The 22,320-nt window shown below is 42.0% G+C and overlaps 1 protein-coding gene and 1 long non-coding RNA gene across 3 annotated transcripts; both read right to left on the reverse strand.

Annotated features, from left to right (window-relative positions):
• Positions 1-1,442: 1,442 nt before the first annotated feature.
• On the reverse strand, positions 1,443-6,360 carry LOC130696161 (homeotic protein deformed-like). The gene is made up of 2 exons (XM_057519241.2): positions 4,672-6,360; positions 1,443-4,481 (listed from the first exon to the last, which is right to left on the reverse strand). Exons 1-2 carry the CDS (start codon positions 5,576-5,578, stop codon positions 4,003-4,005), a joined length of 1,386 nt encoding a protein of 461 aa, XP_057375224.1. The 5' UTR covers positions 5,579-6,360; the 3' UTR covers positions 1,443-4,002.
• A 5,382-nt stretch (positions 6,361-11,742) lies between these two features.
• Positions 11,743-20,028, reverse strand: LOC132087978 (uncharacterized). Of its 2 annotated transcripts, none has more exons than XR_009421020.1 (4): positions 19,406-20,028; positions 13,913-14,269; positions 12,328-13,797; positions 11,743-12,200 (listed from the first exon to the last, which is right to left on the reverse strand). It is a non-coding gene; the product is annotated as an uncharacterized LOC132087978 (long non-coding RNA). The 2 variants fall into 2 exon arrangements; XR_009421019.1 differs by lacking the exon at positions 11,743-12,200 and having other exon boundaries at positions 12,500-13,085; positions 13,399-13,797.
• Positions 20,029-22,320: the final 2,292 nt, after the last annotated feature.

Raw genomic sequence — 22,320 nt, forward strand, 5'->3', positions numbered from 1 at the left:
GTTGTCAGTCTCCTCCACTTGGCACGGCACTCGCTAGCAGGAACACCCTGGAACTGCAATGCAGTGCACATAAAACGGAAACTTTTTCTTTTTTTCCTTTCTCTCCTCACTCTGTTGATGAAATCTATTGGATTTCCATCATCTTTAATTGCCTTCAGTCTCCGAAAGAAAGAAACATACACAAACATTGTATTTTGTTTTTAGTTTTTAAAAGATTTTGAGATTTTAAATATTACGCGTGAGTTGTGAAAAGTAGAAATAAGGAACCGAAAGAATCGTGACAGAGGGCTGGTTACTTCTTCTTTTGCCGGTCATTTTCATTTGGAAAGGATACCGCAAGTCCTTGTTCAAGTAACTTACAAACTGCACAGGCCATTTCAAGGTCTCGAGGAAACTGGAGAATTGTTTGATGTTTGTTTCTCCAAGTCAAAGGAGAAACAGCGCCATGTACGACGGACAAGAAGATCCGAATAGAGAAGCCGACTAAAACAGGACCCGCTTGGTCATTTTGAATTTTTTTTTTTTTCGTACATGAATAGCGGCGGTGAATAAGAAAGAATACAAAAAAAAAAAAAAAAAAAAAAGAAAACATCAACAAACCGTATTTCACTGGCGTCACGTTTCACGGTCATCGTCAGCCGGTGATTTTGCTCGCGTCGTTTTTGCTGTTTGGCTTTCTAAGAACAACATTTCAGTTTTTTTCTTTTAAATTTTCACGGACTTGAGTGAATCATCATACGCTACGGTGCTGGGTCACTAGTTCATGTCCCTTGTAGAAACTGACCAGTTGGGCCTAAATTATAGCGCGTTTCCTCACATAAGCGCATTGTAGGCTTGATACGATGCGTGTGAATTTAGTTTTTTTTTTTTTTCTCTCAATGACAGTTTGAAAATTCTTGTGCGAGTGCACCATCTGTGTATTAGCTTACATAATGCTATTCGATGTGTAAGGCTCACATGAAGTAACGCAAACTGCGGTGTGAGAGTTTTGAATTCACGCGGCAAATGTTTTATGTCCCACACGGCCGTACCAGGGGCATGACGTTGCACAACTAATAGGATTCGATTCAATAATCCATGCAGAGAGAGGGAGAATTCTCTCTCTCTGTATGCCCTCTTTTCTGTCTCTCACATACATAGTGCTATTGTAAACGCGCGCGCCAGTCAAACACTTCCCCGCCGCCATCCAATTCTTTTTTTTTTTTTTTTCAAATTTAAATAACGTTATTATTTTTTTTTTTTTTCGTTTTTGTTGGCCGTGTTACTGCCACGGTAGGGGAGAAGTTCCGTGTTGATGTTTTTGTTTGATGTTTTTTTTTTTTAGGCCTGATATGTGTACAGACGAGCGATAACTTGTTTTTCAGTTTGCAATTAGCAGATATCGCATTTTTGCTCGTCATTTCTTGTTCGTTTTTATTTGTTCTTATAGTTAAAAATAGGTCAACACTCGATTTTTGTTTAGTTTTAATTTTACTTTTATTGCATGATCAATATAAATTCATTTAACACTTTTTTTTGTTTTGTTTCAGACTCGATCGCGATGGGCGTCACGAGTGGTTGCGGAACTAGGACTTTTCACACACACAAAACGAACGGAGTTTGGATAGAGGTAGGGATAAATCGATATTTTACAGACTAAGGAAAATAGTGGGTACCTACGAACAAAATATTGACCGCTAACGGGGTGTTTAACTGCAGACTTGGATGTGTCGGGAAGGGGAAAAAAAAAGAAATGAAGGTAAAAAAAACACCTCAGTATTGGCTGTTTGTCTTTTTCTCTTCAGAATTTGGACACATGGACTTCTGTACAGCAAGGGAGGGAAGATGGATGTCTTAATTTTTTTGTGGTGTCTCCCAATCTTGTCGAGAAAATAGCCGCACAATATGACAATCACTGTACAAAACATACACGACAGACGAAGTGAAACGATGAAAATGGTTGCAAATTTCCCCTCGTCCATTTGTGAGAAAGAACACGGAGATTGTTCTGTTTAATGAAATATTTTTTTGCCGTGTAGTAGTCCAATTTGGGTTGTAATATCATGACGGTACGACGGGAATTTGCAAACGTTGACGAGAAAGAAAAAAACAAACAATGGGAAACAAAACTGCAAAACAGACACACAAATTGTTTGACTTGATGCGTAAATCGCGCTAGAAAAAAATTGTAGGCGACTTGCTGCATCTTCTCTTTTGATTCTTGTTCAACTCAAATTAGAACGATCGACAGGAAACTTAAAATTGATATCGCGAGCAAGGAAAAAAAAACACACACACATTTGAAGGACTCTTTCGCTCTCTAATGAGGGTTTGCTATTTTCTTTTTTAATGTTTTTCTTCTCTCTCTCTCTCTCTCTCTATCTTTCTCTTTTTTCTTTTAACATGTAGAAGAGCGCAGGTATTTAGGAACTGTGTGGCGGAGGCTAACCCGGCGGTGCTCTCTCCTTGTTAATGTGTGCGCAAAAATTGGGGAATAATAATAATAAAAAAAAAAAAGCTACATAAAATTTTGCTTGTGGGTGGTAGGTGAAGAGACTCCTTCGGGAAATCAAATGAGGATAGCCATTTGCTTCTTTATTGCCTCGGTGGAGGAGGCAGTGGGCCAGGGGAGTTTGTCCGCAATGGCACTTAAAGAAAATGTCGTCAGGCCTACAATATACATTTTGTGCGGGCTGTGTGTGTGTGTTTGCACTGTTTGAACACAAACACACGCGCGAGTCGGACACACATATACTTGAAAAAAAAAAAACTGCGTAGGGGTCAAACACTTAATGTTTGGCTTGCCACACAACGACAATGGAGTTCAGAGGCCAATGAATAGGCCATAAAAATAAACCGCCGAGTTTGTAGTCGCGTAATGAGGGCCCAACTCTCCTCCTTCTCTACGACTATCCGCCATTCGAAAACCGCGCCCCATCCAAATTTTTCAATTTAACAAAGAAGGAAAACATCCTAAAATTTGTGCTTTTTGCTTCAATTAAAACGGACGGCCAACGCGGCTCGGCCATGCTAAAACAAACGATTTCTAAACACTCGATATTGTGACATTTTTCTGCGATGCGTGCGTGCGACACATTTTTGTAAACGCTAAACAAAAGTAAAAGAGAGAAAAATTTTGATTTTCGAATTAATGTTTGTCGGCCTTTTTTTTTTTTGTTATATCAAGAAATTAGAAAGCCCCGACTGACTTGCCCCAACGATCTAAAAAAAAAATTAAACACAGCAGTTCAAATCGAAGTAATTCCTTTTTGTGCAGTACAGAAGGGCAATACGAGAAATGGTGGGCAATCTGAAATCTTTCTCTTCTTTTTATTTTATTTTTTTAGCGAATCTATGACGTGATGACTGCTGTTGGACGTCAAACTACCCGGTTGTCCGAATTTCAATTTTTTTCATTCCGAATCTTTGAAAATTTAGGGGGGCCGATCGACGCGCTAAGTTACAAAATACGAAGTCGAGTAGAATAAGAATTTGATCTAATTCAAACACACATAGCGAAAGTTTTAAAAGAAGAGCAACAAAATAGAAAAACAGAATCTTACTACCCTGCTGTCGGACAAGATTACGGCGAATCGGGAGACTTTTTTATAGACACAATTCGAGAGAAAGACATTAAAAAAAAAAAAAAAGAAGAGACTACGCGGACTTGTGGCGATAAACAGATCATACGAATTTCTATATGTACAAGCGACAACCCTGAGGTAAAACCTTTTGCCGGGAGGACGTGAAGGTGTTACAGAAAAGACGGCAGATCGACTCAAAAAGGATTCATTTCCGCAGGCGAAAGAAGAAAAGGTGACGAAAGATCGCGGTATTTACCAACATTCGGAGAGGTGATCAGACATCAAAGGCGATGCCATTTTGGTTGTTGTTGTTGTTGTTGTAGACCTCGTTGATGACTGAGGTAATCGTAGTTCGATCTGCCGCAATGAAAACTGTCGGTACGCTAACTCGATTTGACTTTGGGACTCGATTTCTGTTTACTTTCCGTATTTTTCCACTTTAGAGATTGGTCAATCCGTAGTCGGGTTTGATGTTGAGAATTCCGCAGTCTTGAAATGTCGGCGTTTCGTTGGATCTGGGCGGATTGGACGACTGCGAATTGCCGGTCGGTGTCGGCGTGCTGGTCGTGATGGTCGTCGTGTTGCCGCCGCCGGACGGCAACGTCGTGATGGGAACTCCGGTGGCCGTCGTTGTGACGCCGGCCGGGTTGGTCTTCCGTCGGACGTTTTTGGTGTTTGGCAGTTTGTTGTCTTTCTTCCACTTCATGCGCCGGTTCTGGAACCAGATTTTGATCTGACGCTCCGACAGGCACAGGCTGTGAGCGATCTCGATCCGACGGCGCCGCGTCAAGTACCGATTAAAGTGAAACTCTTTTTCCAATTCGAGAATTTGGTGGCGAGTGTAGGCCGTCCTCTGTCTTTTCGGCTCCATTCCCGGCGTGAATCCTCCGTTGGCTAGGAAACCATCAGATAACGCTGCTATATGAAATACAGGCAAATGTGTGTGATCGGTTCTATTTAGCCATTCGCGTGCAGGAATTGTCTTAATTTCTAATTGCATTTCTAATTACAAGACAACGTTATTTCGCCCTCCTTTTTTTTTTTTTTTGTTTGAGCGTAAAATTTTTTATTTAAAAACGAAGGGAAATGAGGACAGTAAAAAACTTACGTGCTCCGGCGACGTGAATCTTTTTCATCCACGGGTAGATGACGGGATTGTGCGAGTCGTCGGACATGTCGGACCCGTCGTCGCAATCCGATTCCGGACTGTTTGGCGTCGGTGGCTGGCAGAGTTGCAAGGCGCTGTTTTGCTGCTGGATCTGCGTCTGTGTCTGCAGCTGCTGCTGGCTGTTGGCCTGCTGGGCCACCATAGAGCCAAGATGGGACAGCTGGTCATGCTGCATCAACGCTTGTGAAACGACACCGCCGTGACTCTGCTGTTGTTGTTGTTGTTGTTGTTGTAGATGACTGGGATTGAGTTGTTGCTGGTGCAGAGGTTGGACGTGCTGCTGGTGTTGTAGCTGGAGCTGCTGTTGGTGGCCCAGCGTTTGCTGTTGCGTCTGGATCTGCTGAGACGGACACGTCACCATCGAAGTCAGCGAAGGTGTCGGCGACGGAGCCGGCGACCGTTGGATCAATCCGGGGCTCTGCTGGTGCTGTAACGGCTGCGGATGGTGATGGCCTAAAGTCGGAGCGACGTGCCCAGTCATGGGCACTTGAACTTGCTGGCCAGATCCTGCGATTCCGCACGGTCCGTTAGCTCCGTAGGCTCCTCCGCCGTGGTATCCTCCTCCACCGGCGCTGATGACGGCTCCACCGTGACTTGGATGTTGGCCGTAATAGCCCATGGTGGCCGCGGCCGATGTGACGGACGACGGGTGATTGCCGTTGTGGTGGTGATGAGCGTGATGTCCGTGGTAGCCGTGGTAATGCTGTACCTGATGATGAGGCACGTAGTAGTCACTGGCCGCAGCTGGAATGTAACTACTTTGGCTGTACTCTTCACTCGGCGGGAACTTTGGGTCGACGACGTACGACGACCCGGAGTTCATCAAGAAGGAACTCATGGCGATCATCAATTCTACCTTCCACTTAATTGGCGCACGAGAGACGTTTAATGACCGACTCGATGAAGGCGCGCTTTTTAAAGAAGAAATTGAGTTGTCACTCTTTTCAGTGCTGGAACTATTATTAAATGCTCGACGATGGCGATCACACCACTACCAACTCGCTCGTGTCTTCTCTTTTATTTTATTTCACTCTTCACTTTTTTATTTTTGAGAGGGGGGTCGCTCTTCTTTACTTGCGGCCGGCCGCGTTGCTGGTTGATGTCTTGTGCGGCTTCAGTCGATGCGGACTGGAGCAAATAACTGGCGGGGGGCTCCACCTCCCGTTGGGGGAAGGGCAAGTCACGTGACCTCGACACTGTCGACCAATCACAGTCGATGTGTGTGTGTGTGTGTGTGTGTGTGTATTTGTCCGAAGACTCTGTTCGCTCTACACACGCATACTCACATAGGGTAGCGTGTGTGTGTTTCGGTGCCGAATGGAGCTGGTGGGGTAGAGATGGAGGAATGGGAGGGAGCGGAGGTGGGAGGGAACATTGGAAAAAAAAAAAAGGAGAGGGTCCTGGTGATGGTGGTGGTACCGATCCAAAGAGCTTTTTTTTTTTTTCCCCCAACCCTGCGAAGCCGGCGGCGGATGTGATCGATGATTTGCTCCCAGGTCTGCACAAACTCCGGCACACGCGCCTCTAGCGGCTAATATACCTTTTCTTTTTTCAACCCTTAGGAAAGATGGGGGTCTATGTGATGGAAGTTCGTGTTGAAAGCTGAATAAATCGAATGATTTCGCACTTAATTAATAACGCTAGTTTTTCTAAATCGCCCGTTGGGTGAATTCCGGTCGCTATAGTCGGTGAATTGTCTTCTGAATTTTGTGAAGGGATTTGAGGGCAGCTGGAATGGGATGGATGGGGTCAATTCGGTTGGGTCATGAAGAGACCGGCACGCTATGTGTTTTGTTTGTTAAAAGCTTTTAGCCGTTGTGTTTCTCCTTCCCGCAATGTCACGACTGACACACCCACGTCTGAACGTCTTGGCGACAGCCACTCTTCTCTTGTTTCCCCCTTGTCAGCGTGTCAGTTGCGCGTCATTCTGACACAACTGCCCTGTTGTTTCAACACATGCACGCTCGCCAAGACTCTCGTTGACAATGGCAGCTGTAGTTTAACACACACACACACACACACACCACACAATGAAAAAGAACGACGTTTGTGTGTCTATTTCAATTATCTCGTTTCACCTCTCTTGTTGTCCGTTTCACCACTACCTACTGTTTCCGCGGTCGAAAGGAAATGAATGGATGAAGAAAAAAATTGTTCTATTGTATTCACTCTTGTTTTTTCTTTTTCTTTTTCTAAAAAAAAAAAGAAACAGGAGAACCGCCGAGCCGATGGTTAATGGTCGCTGTACGCTGCAGAGTGTTGGCACGTTGATTGAGGAAGGTTTTCTCTTTCGCGGTGCTGGCGCAGTTGAGACCTGGCCGGTGGTGAACGATCGACTAGTCCGGTTCCCTGCCAGTGAAAAGAGAGTCGTCTTCTCCTAGTTGGCCGCCACCCTCGAAGATGTTTGCCACTCGACAATCGACGATGAGGAGGAGGATGAAGAAAAAGGGTGTACGCCGCGGCGCAGCAGCAGCAACCCTTTTGTGTTGGTCCCCACAGTAGCGGCCACTCCGGCCCGGCAACATTGCGGCGCTAATGATTGCTTTGCAGGGCAATTTTTCGAACGACGCGGCTTCACACGCAACACAAGGTAGGAAACAGCACTTACTTACTCAAGCATCCCAAACATATCTTGCCGAAATTGTGTTGGTTCTTCTTTCCCCGTCCGAAACGGGGAAGGAAAAAAAAAAAAAAAAAAAGGAAAGGCGGGCAACGGGTGAAATGTCATTTATTTTAGCTGAAGTGGAAGGGACACAATCAACTGCGTGTCTGTTTGTGACAACTAAGAAAATGAATCTTTTCGTTTTTGGGGCGCGTGCGACTTACCTTTTTTTTTTCTCTCTCTTTTTGGGTCTTCTTGTTTGGGGTTTTTTTTTTTTTTTTTGTTTGTTTGGTGCTGGACTCACGGTCGGACCGGCACGGAAGGCTCTCTGTTCTGCACCGACTGAATTCCAATTAGTGACTGAGAAACGGTCGGACCGGGTTTGTCTATTTTCCAGCAACAACCTTTTTTTTTTTTTTCCTGGCTCTCCTATCTTTTTGAACTCTCTCTCTAGGCTTTTTGTCTGCGTGCGTAGATTTTTCACGCGGTATTGCTGCGTTGTACCGCCGCCGTTCTTTTCCCTCCCCTCTTTTTTTTTTGTTTTTTTTTTACAATCTCCTTTTATCAATTCTTTTATTTTCAATGGTTAGGTCATGTTCGGTTAGAATGGGAAACGAAAAATGACGGATCACGGGCTGCTCATTTAAATCCTTTAGCGTACGCCTTGTTTTCCATGCGTGGGTTTATTTCATTGATTCAACACTTTAACATACTACGAGTGGTTTTTTTTTGCATTTTTTTTTCCCTCCTTGTGAAAGAAGAAAAGGTTCACAGTTCTCCGTTCAAGAATTTTCTATGATCCAGCTGGATGTCGAATTTTGTTTTTTTTTGCGAGATGAATAGTGCGTTCGCAAGAGTTAAAGCGAAGACGTTCCTCCTCTTTCCTCAAGCAAACTGATATGGCCGAAACACGCGTACAGGAAAAGGGCAAAAATATAAAAAAAAAAAAGAAAAAGAAAAAGAAAGTCAGGCTGAAAAGGAAAAGAAAGAAGAGAACGAATGAAAGAAGAGGGGGGCGGCTGTATGTTTCGCCGGGCGAGCGGGTTCTTAAAAAATCCAGCCGCGTCATGCGCCTGGCGTAATGATTAATGATGGCCGCGCCAATGCGCCAAAGAGGAAATAGAGAGAACCCCACGACGTCGCTTGCTATTGCTCTACTATGGCCCGATTTATCGAACCGCTCTTTTTTTTTTTTTTTCGCCCCGTCTGCTGTTGTTTTTCGTTTATTTTTCAGTCTAGGGCAACAGCCAAACACATGAAATATCGTCATCGCACAGAGTCAAGAAGGTTACCAACAGTTTTGCGCATTTGTATTTTATTTTTTTTTTTTTTTTTTGCATTCGATGTGCCTTTCGTCCAACGGAACCGGAAATCCAGCTTTCCAAACTCCTCCACCCGCTTTATTTTTTTTTTCTTTGTTCCTCTGTTTTTGATACCTGGTGGAGATAAAAATTATTAATAGTAGTTCTCTAATTTTTAGTGGATTGCCATTTACTTGAACTCTATGAGCGTACTTTAACTTCATTTACCACGTACCACTTTTTGTATTGACCCGTCGTAAAACCGCCATCTCTCAAAGGTGGCCATCCTCTCTTTGCTCTGAGGATATTCTTTGCTGATTATTATTACCGTTGGCTTTAAAACCGTGGAACAGCAATACTTCTTGTGGTGAATCTTCTCCTAGGCAAAGGGAAGGTTCACCTTTTTTTTTTTTTTGGAACAAAATGAACCCTTTTTTTCTGCGTGCTACCGCTACAGGTTTGGGACCGAATTCCATTCGAATTTGGAAGGTTGTAAATGCTAGATTTGCATTGAATCTTGTTGCTCTCTTGTATTGAACGCGCCGTCGACAGACCATAGGAAGATGGATGCGTCGGTGCACCCATTCAGGTAGTTAGGACGAACATCAACCGGTGAAATCTTAAACTGTGGGTTTTTGCCTTAACATTTGACTGTGTATCCAACATTTTTTTGTCGTTGCTTTTCCTGTTCTGTCCTCGTCTGTTTTGCTTGAAGAGGAGGACAAAACACAATCTCTTGAAAACGGAACGACAAATTTGAAGGGAAAATGAGATGATGCATGGGGGTAGAACAACCAGAGGCGGTCAGATATGGGTGATTTAGACCGATTTGTGCTCTTTTTGTTTGGGCAGGGTGATACAAAAAAAAAAAAAGAAAAACCTAAAATCTTCTAGTTGGGAATTTAGCTTGCCGATCGGTGTACTTGTAAAAAGCAGCATATTCTTTTGGAAACCAGAGGAGCCGTCAAAATATTGACCCTTTTGATGTATTTAAGCACCTGTAAAAAAAAAAAAAAAAAAAGGAGTTGGAGGTGGCCACCCAACCCTCATCCGTCTTGGTCTCGGTAACGGGTCGACGCTTCTGTTCGCGTTCCAGGAGCCGGGCAGATCCGTCTTTTTTTTTTTTTTTTAGACAAGCCCACCCTTTTTTTTTTTTTTTTTTTTTTTTCCTTTTTCAATGTGCTATGCAAGTATGCGTAGCACCCATACATTACCCTCACCACACACACACACACACACAAAAAGAAATGTTTGAATTTCCAATTGGTTCCGTCTACTGCTACTCCTACTAACAACTACATGCTACAAGCGGACACACCTTATTTTGTTGACTTTAGTTCGCCCTTTTGTGTGTGTAAGCCTTGTAGGGTGGGTTAAATTTTGGTTAAACACATTCCACAATGTTGGGAAGGGAAAAACACTGAGGTTAAATACCTAATCTTTTTGTTAATTTAAAGGGCATATCCGTATTGTTTCTTGAAACGAAAAATGATGTTTTTCTTCGCGTGTTTGCTTGTCGCAGTGTAAGTTGGTGGTCGACATCAACAAACCGGCTGCCCAAGTTGTAAAACTGGAAAGAAAAAAAAACTGAAAAAGGAATTTTTTTTTTTTTTTTCTCTGAAAAAAAAAATCTCATTGATTATCCCCAGGAGATAAGCGCTAACTCCAAAAGAAATAAAATTCTAATGTCAAAAACTTGGGTGTAGGAGATGTATTGTATATAAAAAAAAAAAAATTTCTTTTTGACCCTTTGCTTGTTTGAAACCACAGTTGTATATTTGCCTCTCATCGGCTGTGATTGGATTTATAGCTTGTGGATGCACTGTTGACCTGCTAAAGGATCTTGCTCGCATAGACCAACCGTATATACAGTCTACTAATATGCTGGCGCTAAGTGTCTCTGAGGGACTATCACATGCCAACACTGGAGGATCGCTTTTCTATTCTTTTCTCATTCGATTTGGTACCTCTCTCTCTCGCTCTCTCTCTCTCTCTCTCGCACCGTCTTCTACATCCAATTTTTAAGCGAGAGAGAAAGAAAAAGAAAAATCGTGCTGGAATGTCAATGGGCCCTATTCAATCGGTAATGTTGCTTTCCTCGAGACTTGTATTTTTTACCTTTTGATTTTTCTTTTTCGGCGACACTATTTTCTTAATGCGCTTTCCCTTGAAAACCGGAGCAATCGCGTCCAAGTGGCAAGTCTCGCAACCAAACTGTACAATTTAAGTAGGAAATCCTCAATTTGGTGCAGCTGTGTCCGCGTTTTGCCATTCATTTTTCTATATACAAACAAGGAGACAATAGAAGCTTTTTTTTGTGGGAAATTCATGCGATCAATTGGCAGGAAAAAGAAGAAAACTTTTTCCGGAAAAGAAAAACAACAACACATAACATGGATGTGTTGCAGGTAGTGGTGTGTAGTAGCGGCTGGAGACGGACTAAGAAGGGCGAAGCAAGAAAAAAAAAAAAGAAAAAAAAAAAAGAATAATAATAAGAATATAAGTAGAAGGAGAAGAAGATGGAACATTCCCTGGCACAGCTAGTGTGCTGTGCCCGGCCGGGCCGGCCTATGCGTGGCTTCCACAACCCCCCCTGCCAAATGACACATCATTAATCTTTAGGGGTATGTAGCGTTGTGCCGTGTGTGCATGTGGAAAACTCTCGTCTTTGCTCTAGACTCTGCGTACATATACAAGAATAGGAGGGAAGAAGTAAAAAGAAGAGATAAAAGAAAAGAAAAAAAAAAAAACACGTCCAAGAAGGAAATCAAAAACAAGTTTTGTGGCGAAGGAGAAAAAAATCAACTTTGATCGTATAGTAGTCAACTTTTAGGGAGGGAAAAGAACGGGCGGTTTAGAGATGCGTCGAACGATTAAAGTATCAAAAAGGTTTCTGTTTTTTTTATAATTTGGTTTGTGTCTTTGAATTTCTGCTATTTAATTTGATGTGTTTCGAGAAATCAAGCATTTTTCGCTTATTGGTCGATGAACCAGTTTTTTTTCTTTTATCTCTTGAAAGATATTCAATTTAAAAACAGGATGGTTGAACGTGTCCCGTCGTGATTGCGTGTGCCCCTTGCGAAATTTCTTTTCTGTTACCGTTTTTTGTCGAGATTCTTATCTTTCGTGCGTGTATTGTAATCTGCGTCGAGTATGAAAACAAAATCGAACTGTTGAAAATAGAAGTGATATCTTAGATTAATTGCATAATCGATTCAAGTGATGGTTTGCCCGAGGAAATGAGAACACGGTTGTTAGCATGTAGCTGTTTATGCCCCACACGAACCTCTCTAGAACCGAATTTGTCTTGTGATGCAACTACAAATTCGGATCTACAGGGTAGATGTAGAGCATGACGAACTGTCACGCTGTGATGGTGATCTCATATTTCTTCATCGTCCACGCGATTCTTGTTTTCGTCTTTCATTTTTGGACCGTCTTCTTTTTGGGGATTGGACCAAGAAATCTGTCCAACCCAAACTATGGTTGAAATTTTTTTTTCCCTTTTTTTTTGTGTGCGACTTGTACCGGAAATGGGATACGATATTCCTAGAGCTGCTTGAAACCTGAATGTGAAATTTCAAAAATGAAACGTTATTACGACGAGAAAAAAAAAAAATAATTTTTTTCAAATGTGGCAGAAAACGATGTTAACTTCGTATCGTGATAGCTTACTCTTTTTTTTTTTTTTACCTTCCGTTTTTTTGTCAAGTTCTCTTTTAGCTTCATTGACTTGAATTTTCGTGTCTGTTAAGATTGTTTGTTTTCGTTTTGGCTCCTTCGTTGTGCATGTCTTGCGTCCTCCTTCCGGACGCCCGCGTTTATAACTGGGAGGTTGAAGGGTAGCAGTAAAAATCCATTCATCAACGATAATGGTAGCGGGAGGGCGTTCATTTATCTAAGCCACATCAAATGCAACCAAGCAGCTCGATAGAAAAAGAAAAGAAAAAGAAAAAGACTGCGACAGCACATATCACGGGGATATGTCTTCTGGAGTGTGTGTGTGTGTGTGTGTGTGTAAGTCAAGCGCAAATTTAGAACAAAGGAATAAGGTCATTGCAGCAGCGGCTGACTTGCAAGCATGTAACATTTGTTTTTCTTGGGCGATGTCGAAGTCGATGGGAATGGAAACATCGGAGATGATAAAAAAAAAAAAAAAAAAGTCTTCTGGTGGGGCCCTCGAGTGACTGCTGACGCTGGGATTCCGATGGTTTGTCAAAAAGAACATTGTACGTAATCTTATCTCGTTGGTCCAATCAATTATTTGAATCGGAGCGAGAAAAAAAAATCTGGTTTTCATTTTTTTTTTTTTGTCTGGGAGCTGAAGTCCAACGTCAAATGATTGGATATGTGTGCATGTGAACGGTAGCTTTCTTAAGTGCTGGAACTGCGGTGTATGTCAGGAGCAGGTTATTTTTTTTGAAGGCCAGGAAACTTTGCCAGGCAGCCACCTAGCGTCGTAGAAAAGAAGTGGTTTCAAAAATTTTTGAAATGTGAAAAGAAAATTTAATATGAAACGATCTTGATCAAAAACACACATGTTCGTGTTTGCTTATTAGTAATTATATATTCTGCCTCGTTTCTCTGAAATGGGACGTGTCGATCTTTTGTTTCCATGTAAATTCCATGAACGAGTAGATGTTTAATAGTCATCAGAAAGATGACTTGCATCAGTGTGTTGTTGTTGTTGGCTCACCGTAAACATGACCGCGCTAAAAATCCACAGCCAATTCTTGTTTTTCTCAAAAAATCAGAGCTTCTTACCTTTTCTTGTTGTATCTTGTGTAGGCAGTTTGCCTGGGCGTTTGCCATCAACAATGACTCACGCGACTTGTCCCAATTGTGCCGGTGTCGTTAAGGGCTGATTTGGAAACAATGATTTCTGAGTAGAAATAAGCAGTTTTTCGGGGAAAAGTTTGAGCCACTGGCTCCGAGGAAACTTGAACTGTTTGATCGTCACGAGAGAAACCCGTTTTTTTTTCCCCCTACTGAAATGAACGAAATATTGATCTGGTTGATGTTTGGAAACAGGCAAGAGAAAATCAAAACAAACCCGAAAATAAAGTTTTGAGGTCGCTATAGACCAGCAGGTTATTTTTCCAGTTGCCAATTGTTTAGTCCTTGATTTTTTGGTGATGGGTGTGTACACGTACTCCACGTATCCTGCCAGAAATAGGGAGGGAAAAAAACGAAATTAAAACCAACAGATCTTTGTCAATGTTAGTCGTAAAAATAGATAAGGATTTGTTTTTGGTTCTTTTTTTTATTAAATCATTACCCGCATCAGCAAATTAGTTTGTTAGAGAGACAGTAGCAGCACGTGTTTCGCCAGTTTTTGTGTGTCTCTTGTTCTCGTTCCTTTTCTTTTCCACAACATGTGTGTTTTTATAGTCCCTTTTTTTTTTTTTTTTTTTTGCCTTTTCCTTGAGAGAAGGGTCCACTCATGGTAGTGGCATTTGTGGCGGTGGTACACGAGCAAGAAACACAGTCATAAAATGAAAAACATGGAACAGTCAGGAAAACCTCCATTATCGTGAGGAAGATGGAAGGGTTTGAATTTCGCTGTCCCAGCCGTCGACGACGTTGACAAATGATGAGCCGGAATCAAATTCAAGTAGCTGCTTTGATCCTGTTGCTAAATAAGAGAAGGAGAAAAAAAAAAGTTGAAAGATTAATCTTTATTAGCCTTTTTGTGTGTGTGTGTGTGTGAGATAATGATTAGTCTTTTAGAGTTTTTGTCAAATGGTTCCTACTTTTCGATAGGTTTGTTTGCTTTTCAATGACTAACCAAACAACTTAATCCGAACTCTTATTTGGCAACAGGAAACCGATAGCAGACGGCCAAACAAATTCCTTTTTTTTTTTTATCCTCTTCCTAAACTGGTGTTATTAAAATGCTTATTCTTCATTTTTTTCAACATTTTTTTTTTTTAACGTGAGCATCGTTGCCCTTTGCATTTTTGTATGCCGTCGTTACCAACAGCCGTCCGCCATGTTGTCGAAGAAGTTAACTTGCGCGTTGCTGTATGTTTCTACGTTCCAGATCCTCCTCTCTCCGGTTTATAGTAAGGGAGAAAAAAAAAGAAATCTATGTGATCGATATTTCCAACATGGCCGCCCGCTTTTCATTCCTTAGTCATTGGTAGTTTCCCTTTTCTTTTTTCCCTTTTACATCATATCATCCGTGTCGCTTGCCTTCCTATTCCCTACACTTAAAAAAGGGCGGTTCGGGGGTCACTTGGCAGAGGCTAGACAGTTTTGTTGAACAAAAAGAAAAAAAAAATTTAAATGCCCCTCCATCTTTATGTATTATTGCACTTGCGTCTGGGCCGCTTCACAGAATTTTACAATGCGCACCAATTCGGGAGGGTCAGATTGTGGGGGGGACCTTCTCATCAACTGTAGCGATCGTCACAGTTTTCGTTCCATGTCAAACGTCCTCTAATCCATTCAATAGCCAACGGGGGCCAGCATAAGAATAGGCAATACATGGGACATGTCTATGTCCAATAAAGAACTTGGGCATTTCTTATTCCTGGCAACCGAGAAAGTAGCTTGCATGCCGAGCCTCCGTTTCACGTTTTCGAATAATAAAAAGCTGTTTGCGCTGGATGCAATGATCGTTTGACGCGATTCTTTTCTTCTTTTTCTTTCGTTTCGTCGTGTTTGTAGACGCACGCGGCTCACTCGCGATTCACGACGGCCAGCTTTGTACTGTTTTCTCACAATTTTTTTGTTTTTTTTGTTTTTCACTCTGATATTAAACTGATGTTGTTTGGCTGTGTTTTCTTATCTACAGAAGGAACTCGACTGTTTCTTTTATGATCTCGCATCGCATGATTGCAACACATATACACCGATCCATGGTTACACAGACGGCCAGGGCCGTTGTGCTCGTTTCCTCCCCCCCCCCCCGTCCTTATACTCTCTTTTTTTCCCCCTCTTTCACTCAGTCTATTCTCTTGTATAATAACTTTTGACGTTTTTCAACTCTTGTTTCCCATTGGTCGGCCAGTCAGACAACGGAAGAGAACAAAAAAAAAATAAAAGAAGGAAGAAGGGGGGTGGGGGGCAGCCATGTTGTGTTTGGTGGCAACAGCTGGTGTGGAAGAATATAATATGAGAAAATAGGAAGAAAAAAAAAAAGGAGAGGTTTTCTTTCTTTTAAAGAGAGAAATCGAGTCAAGGTGGAGCAAATGAGAGAGAGGAGGATCTACAGTACAAGAAAGTTGTACAGCCATCACTACAAAGTTGTGTTATTTAAAAAAAAAAAAAAAAAAAGGAAACGCGCAAGAGAGAAAAATGCTCTTAACACACACGCACACACACACACACACACAAAGAGAACTTGTCTTTTCTGTCTGCAGGTAATGGGACAGAGGGGGGGTCTCGTTGCGTGCGGTACAGAGTTATACTCTGTATGGATATATTTATATATATATGTGTGTGTGTGTATCCTCCCATTTTCCTCTCTTTCTTGTCTGACGTTTCTTTTTTTTTTTTTTTTTTTTTTTTTCTCTTTTCCCACTTTGTGTTGTATAGCTAAAGCACAACCAAAAAACCCCATAACTTTAGACAGCTTTACGATCCCACGTGATTACTGCAGCGGAGAATGTGCCATGGCCGTGCCGCGCGCGCCGGGGCCTTCCCGTAACGATTTTTTTTTTCTTTCCTTGCCTTGGTTTTCTTTTTTTTTTTTTTTTTTTTCTGTGTTTTCCCCATCAGATGCTCGTGTTTTGGGCTGGTCAGGCGAACTGAGTTGTTGCATTTGTTGTTGTTTTGGCCTCGGATGATAAATATAGGAGAAAAAAGAACACTACGCATCGCATAATAATTACACAAGCCGTTTTGTTTTTGTGCGTTTTTCGTTCGTTAAATATCGCCATACGTCAAACTGGACAAGCGACTAGCGCCGCGGGATAAGAATGTATTTGAACGAAAGCGTCCTGTTAGTATGTAGAAATGCGGAGGGAATCCCCATTATGGAGTTTTGAAAACACACGCTGATGTAAGCCGCTTAACCCAAAACGAATATTGGAGGAGACTTGAATAAAAAAAAAATCGTTGGCCGGCTTGCCCAATAGAAGTGTGTGAAGAGCACAAAAGAGATTTTCATCCTCAATTTGAAATGGGGTCCTGGCGCCTTTTGACCTTCTTGTTCGACTGGAACCACGGAAAAGTTTGGTCGGAAAGGTTTTTTTCTTTTTCTTTTTCGTCTTGCCATTGACCCAACTGCCCTCCTTATACCTCTGTCCATCTCAGTTCCTTGTACAGTTTTATTGGTCCTCTTTTTCTTTTCCTGACGACAGGCGTCCAAGACTTTTCCAAGTGCCGACAATTACAACATGGTTGGCATTATTTTTTTTTTTTCTTTTACCCCTCTTTAAACTCTCTTCTCCAATTTTTCTTGACCTCCACAAACGGATGAGAAAGGAAAGAAAAAACAGAACCAGAAGAAGAGAAAATGTAAGGCAAAAGGCCCCGTTTGGTCACGCGTTCTCATAGCCTCGGCGGCTCCGGCGGCTAAGAATCGGAAAATTGAGAATTAAAAACGAAAAAAAAAAAAAAAAAAAGTAGGGCAATAATATTCGGATAAAGAATGGAACTTTCTCTAGGCAATTTGATGTTTTTGTGTTTTTTAAATTTTTATTGGCTGCGGTTTTCTCTCGGCTCTTTCCTTTTCTTTTCCAGTAAGTTTTTTTTTTTTTTTTCGTTCGTCGTCTGGCTTATGCTTTATAACATAGAGCGAACAGAAGAGGAAAAAAACAAGGAATTGATCTCTTAACCCACTAGGATTGACTCAGTCTGACGGAGGCAGCGGGTTAGAATTTTGTTTTTCTGCAGGATCTTAACAATCGATTTCTAGCGCTCCCAACAAAACGACAAGAAATGAGAGAAACGAGTCTTAAAAATGGGAAAAATGAGAAGGATGTTGTGGGCCTCGTGCCCTCCCACCCCACCGCCTACCCTCTTTCTCCCCCCCCCCTCCTCCCCCCACTCTTCGTGGCTTCCGCTAGACTTCCGCTCGGATCGATGACAGCGACTGTCCGGATTGGTTGGAACAGGCAGCGCAATGTCAATCCTCCCCAACCGCCCACGGTTTTCGTACACAAAGGAAGCGTTCGATCAGCTTTTCAAGTTACGTACGTAACATGTAACCATAGCAGCGGCGTCGCGACGCGCATAGGCGGAGCTTGTGAAACGATCGCGTGTCTAGCGTGTTCTTTTTTCTTTCATAAGCGTGGGGGCAAAAAGATCCTTTAAGTTAAACCGGTTTTTGTTTTCCCTTTTTGTTTTTATCTCGATGTTATAGTATTACGAAAAACAAGACGAATTGATTTTGATAATAATGACAAACTACTACAAGAACGAGTGCCAGGTGCAAAATCGCGGCTGTGGAGGCCAAGTGCCTTCAAACAAAATGTTGATGATTTTTTCAGATAGATAAACCATACCAATGGCCTCGAGTCTCAAATGAGCTATTTGTTATAGCCTTCATTAAGACGATTGAGAGAGAGAGACGAGAACGAAACAAAAGATATTGTTATGGTTTGGCACGTTACTACCGGTTATTATCGGCCGGCCAGTGTGGACAATCATTAAAAAAGAAGTTATGATTCAAGAGGAAGTCTAAAGTCACCTGAAACTGTCAATGGCCGGCAGCTGCGGTCTCGCGTTTCGTTTTTTTTTTCTCTATCAAATGAATCGACACTTTAAACAAACAACACACGCACTTAACAGAGTCTGGAATTTTCATGGCTCAGCGGACGCCATGACAACGGAGAGAAATTTCTTCACCGGAATTTTTTCTCTCTTCATTTTTGTTTTGTAAGAGCTACAATTTTTTAGCTGCGTCCGTTTGGCGTTGCAGCCAAAAACTGAAACCGACGATGAAATAGGACGTCAGGCAAATACTTAGCGTGTATACTATATATATATATATATATATATAATCCCGACTCCCCCCTCCGTTCTTTGAGACCCCGTCGTCAATTTAATACGACCCAGCGAGTGTTGAATGTAATGTAATGGAAAGATATTGTGCGTTGCCCGCTGTACGTGTGTCTGTCGTTATAGTTCTTAATGGCTTACAGCGCGGAGTGCACGCATGTGTGTGTATTGCGGTCGTGCAAGATGGCGTCCCCCTCTCCCTGCAATATTCACGTTGGCATCTGGTGCCAGATCACTTTTTTTTTTGCTATGCTTCTATCGGCTTCCTTTTTTTTTTTTCTAAACCACTTTAAAAGAAGAATGAAAAATGTTACGAAATTTTTCATTTTCAAAGATCCACTTGAGTGCAAACTTTTCTGATGACAGCGTTGGGTTGACACAGATGAACTATTTCGTCGCCCCACCTTGTTTGTTTCTTTGCTTTTCATATTGTTGTTGGGAAATAATTTAAATATTTATTTCTCTTAGAAAACGAGAAAATAACGGGGAAATTGTCCCTTAAGTTTTTCCTCGTGATTTGAACTGCTGAGTTTTGTACGAGACTTGAATATTCAAAATTTAACGGTAAAAGCTTGATGCGATATTGCTGCGTAAAGTCGGTCACCCAACTTTGTCCTTTCGTTTGCTTTTTAATTCTTAACCTTCGAGGTTATAAACGACATCAACTCTTATACCAATTTTGGTTTTCAACAAAATCGCTCTAAGGTTCGGCCTAAGGACACGGGCATTTCATTTGAAAGAGGCCTAATATTTTACTTAAAGACCGATTTAAACACGAAAACTACAAGCGTTTGATTTTAGTTTTAAAAAGAATTCGTACCTGTATTCGAAGATGTGACGTGGTTCTCCATTTAACCAAGATTTCCAAGTTGACAAGCTCTAAACGATGGGAAGCCGTTTGACGAACAACCTTTACGTCAGTGTGCGGGACGGTAAGTGGTGGTCGGTTGACGTGAAATGGGAATTCACGCTAGGACAGAGCCCGAACGTCGGTCAAGAAGTAGGGAGAAAAGAATAAACGAAACGAACGGAGACGAGAACAAAATAAAAAAAAAAAAAAAGAAGCCGAATAAGAAGAGGGAAAAGGAAACTTTTGGAGAGGGAAAACACGTCTCACCGATCGGTCGGTCTCTGTAACACAAACCTTCCTCCCTCTTTCCTTCTCCCCCGTGTTCCCTTCGAAACGTTTTGTGGCAGCAGCGCACGCAGCGACTGTACTATGCGAGACTGACTGTGAAGCGAGAGAGAGAGAGAGAGAGAGCTCTGTAGAAGAAGCGGCAACGGCGGTGTAATAGCAGCGGCGGCGGCGACGACCATCGACGAAGCAATCGAGAGAGAGAGCGCGCAGCGATAGAACGTAACCCAAGGTTTTTTTTTTTTTTTTTTTTTGTATATATATGTATGTCTGGCCTCCCTCTCTTTCCCCACCTCCGTTTTCTCTATTCCCCCCCCTGTGCTTCGGTGTAGGCTATATGTTTCCATAGCGTTGAAAATTCCAACTAACAAGGACGAGCCACAAGCGAGCGAGCCAAGGGAGGTTAGAATGGAAGAGCAGTAAAATTTATAGCCTATACGAATCTTCTGCTAGTCTCCCTCCGCCTTCCCCCCTCCAGCTCTTCTCTGTGTATGCGAGCCCCGTTTTCGACCTCCTCTCTTGTAACAATCCTCCTCCACCATCTTCTTCTTGTGCTCTCTCCATATTGCTGCTGCTGCTATTGCTGGAATCTCTTTTGATTATGCGCGATTTAGAAGTCAAACTTTTCTTTCTTTCTTTTTTAACGAGAAGAAAAAGGGACAGCCGTATGCTGGAGGACAAGTCTCAGCGGGTGGTGACGGTGGAGCAGACCGGAAGAAACATCTTTTCTTATTTTTTTTTTTCTGTTTTTTTTTTTTCGTGGCGAAGTTCTTTCTACGTTGTTTTAAGTGACGTCATCCACCGTAAATTGCCTTTTCAAACTTGTCGATAACGTTGATTTTTCAAATGATCTCTTCCGTTGAACTTGAAACATGCGCACTTTCTTTCCGGGCAAAGAAAATGTACAAAAGAATAACGCGTGAGAGGCCTCTAATTGTTTTATTTCCTATTTTTCTAGATTTTACGTATGATGTGCCAGTGCGGTGGTAGTCGAGACGGTGTAAAAAGGAAGTCGTAAAAATAAAAACATTGTCGGAGGTTGACTGTGTGTATTCACGTAAAGTCCAGGAGCTCACTGTCTCTCGTACAAACGCGCACGCAACACAGCTGATTAGTTCTTAAATAACTCTTTAAATTGTGTTAGTAGCGGTCTATATATATATATATTTTTTTTTTTATAACGCAGCCATAGTTGGTCCGGCTCGACACTGACTTTTTTTTTTTCCCATCCATTTTTACAGTTAAAACACACGCAAAGTGATGCTAGCAGGAACTGTGAAAGGTTAGTCGGTTTCGTGTCGGTCACTCGCTGTTCTCGGTCCATAACAGTCGGCAGGGTAATAGAAGAAAAATGGGTAAGAGAATCGGGACGAATGATGAATGGCATTGTCACGCATAGCACACTGTGTGTTTGTCTGGTGTTCTGCGATAGCATCAGTTGCCTGCCGCTAAGCGCGTGTGTGATTGCGTAGTCAACCTGTTTTTTTGGTCGATATTTATTTTTTTGCGTGTTTATTTATGTAAAACCTTTTTCCCGAGTTGAACTGTCGTTTCGTTTGAAGTTCAGGACAAAGGAAAAAAAAACCTGGTGGAAGAAGAGAGGAAATAGATGTAGGAGGATGTCGATGCATTTGTGGCTCAGCGCCATTGTTTTATCGATTGTTCCGCTTTCGTTGTGGAAACTGGTAACACACCAGACGAAAGACAAAAAAAAGTGAGGCGCAACTAGATAAGGGACAAATGTGATATAAATGGCGATAGCAAAGTATTCCCAGCTGTTTGTTTCTCTACTCATTTTGAACCCGCCTCTGCTGCTTTCCTATTGGTGATTCAACGCCATCTTGGATTCAGGTTGATGTTTAAAAAGTGTCGCACAGAGCAGCATCTGTGGGCGTGATACAAAACTAGGTATAGGTTTTACTCCTGTTTTTCAAAAAATTCAACTCCATCGTCTTTTACGCTCGCGTAGTGATGGCGAGGATCGAAATCGTATCATTTTTACTTGACGTACAGTTCGACAATTATGTACGGAAATTTGCGTCATCTGTTGGGCTTTTTGAATACGATCGCACGCTTCGTTTTCATCCCAGTAGATGTCTATCTGTTATGGGAAGCGCCTTTGAATTTCGCTTGCACATTTTGGTTAAATTTTATTTATTTATTTTTAAAAATTCTTTTTCTATTTTTTGCTTTGAGAAGATTTCTCCTTCTGCATTCAAGTTGGATGACCTCAAACTTTAAAATGCAATGCAAATGATAGTGCAGAGTGTTTGATGTTCTTTCTTTTACTTTGGAGGGTACTTTTCTCCGTACAAGCCCGAAAACGTCCGGACTTTGGAACACAACTGGATTGCGATAAAGCCACAAATAACTCCTCGTGACCAACACCGCAAAAGGTTTTCTTGTAATTTTCCCCTTATTTCCTTTCTCATCCTCTACCCTCAGTCTCTCTATACTTACACTCTCTTGTTTGTTTTTCTTGTTTACTTTATCGCTTAGTGAGCGCAGAGGGAACCCGAGTAGGTTAGATGGAATTGAAATTGGTCGCGTGGTATCTATTTCTGGCCGTTTCGTGTCACTCTGTGTCGTTCCTTCCCCGT

Source organism: Daphnia carinata, chromosome 5 (genome assembly GCF_022539665.2).
Source record: "Daphnia carinata strain CSIRO-1 chromosome 5, CSIRO_AGI_Dcar_HiC_V3, whole genome shotgun sequence".
NCBI lineage: Eukaryota > Metazoa > Arthropoda > Branchiopoda > Diplostraca > Daphniidae > Daphnia > Daphnia carinata.

Excerpts from the sequence above, each read along its gene's own strand:
- LOC130696161 (XM_057519241.2), bottom strand. The coding sequence starts at position 5,578 with ATGATCGCCATGAGTTCCTTCTTGATGAACTCCGGGTCGTCGTACGTC. Across the intron at positions 4,482-4,671 it reads GATTCACGTCGCCGGAGCAC|CAGCGTTATCTGATGGTTTC; the intron begins GTAAGTTTTTTA and ends TATTTCATATAG.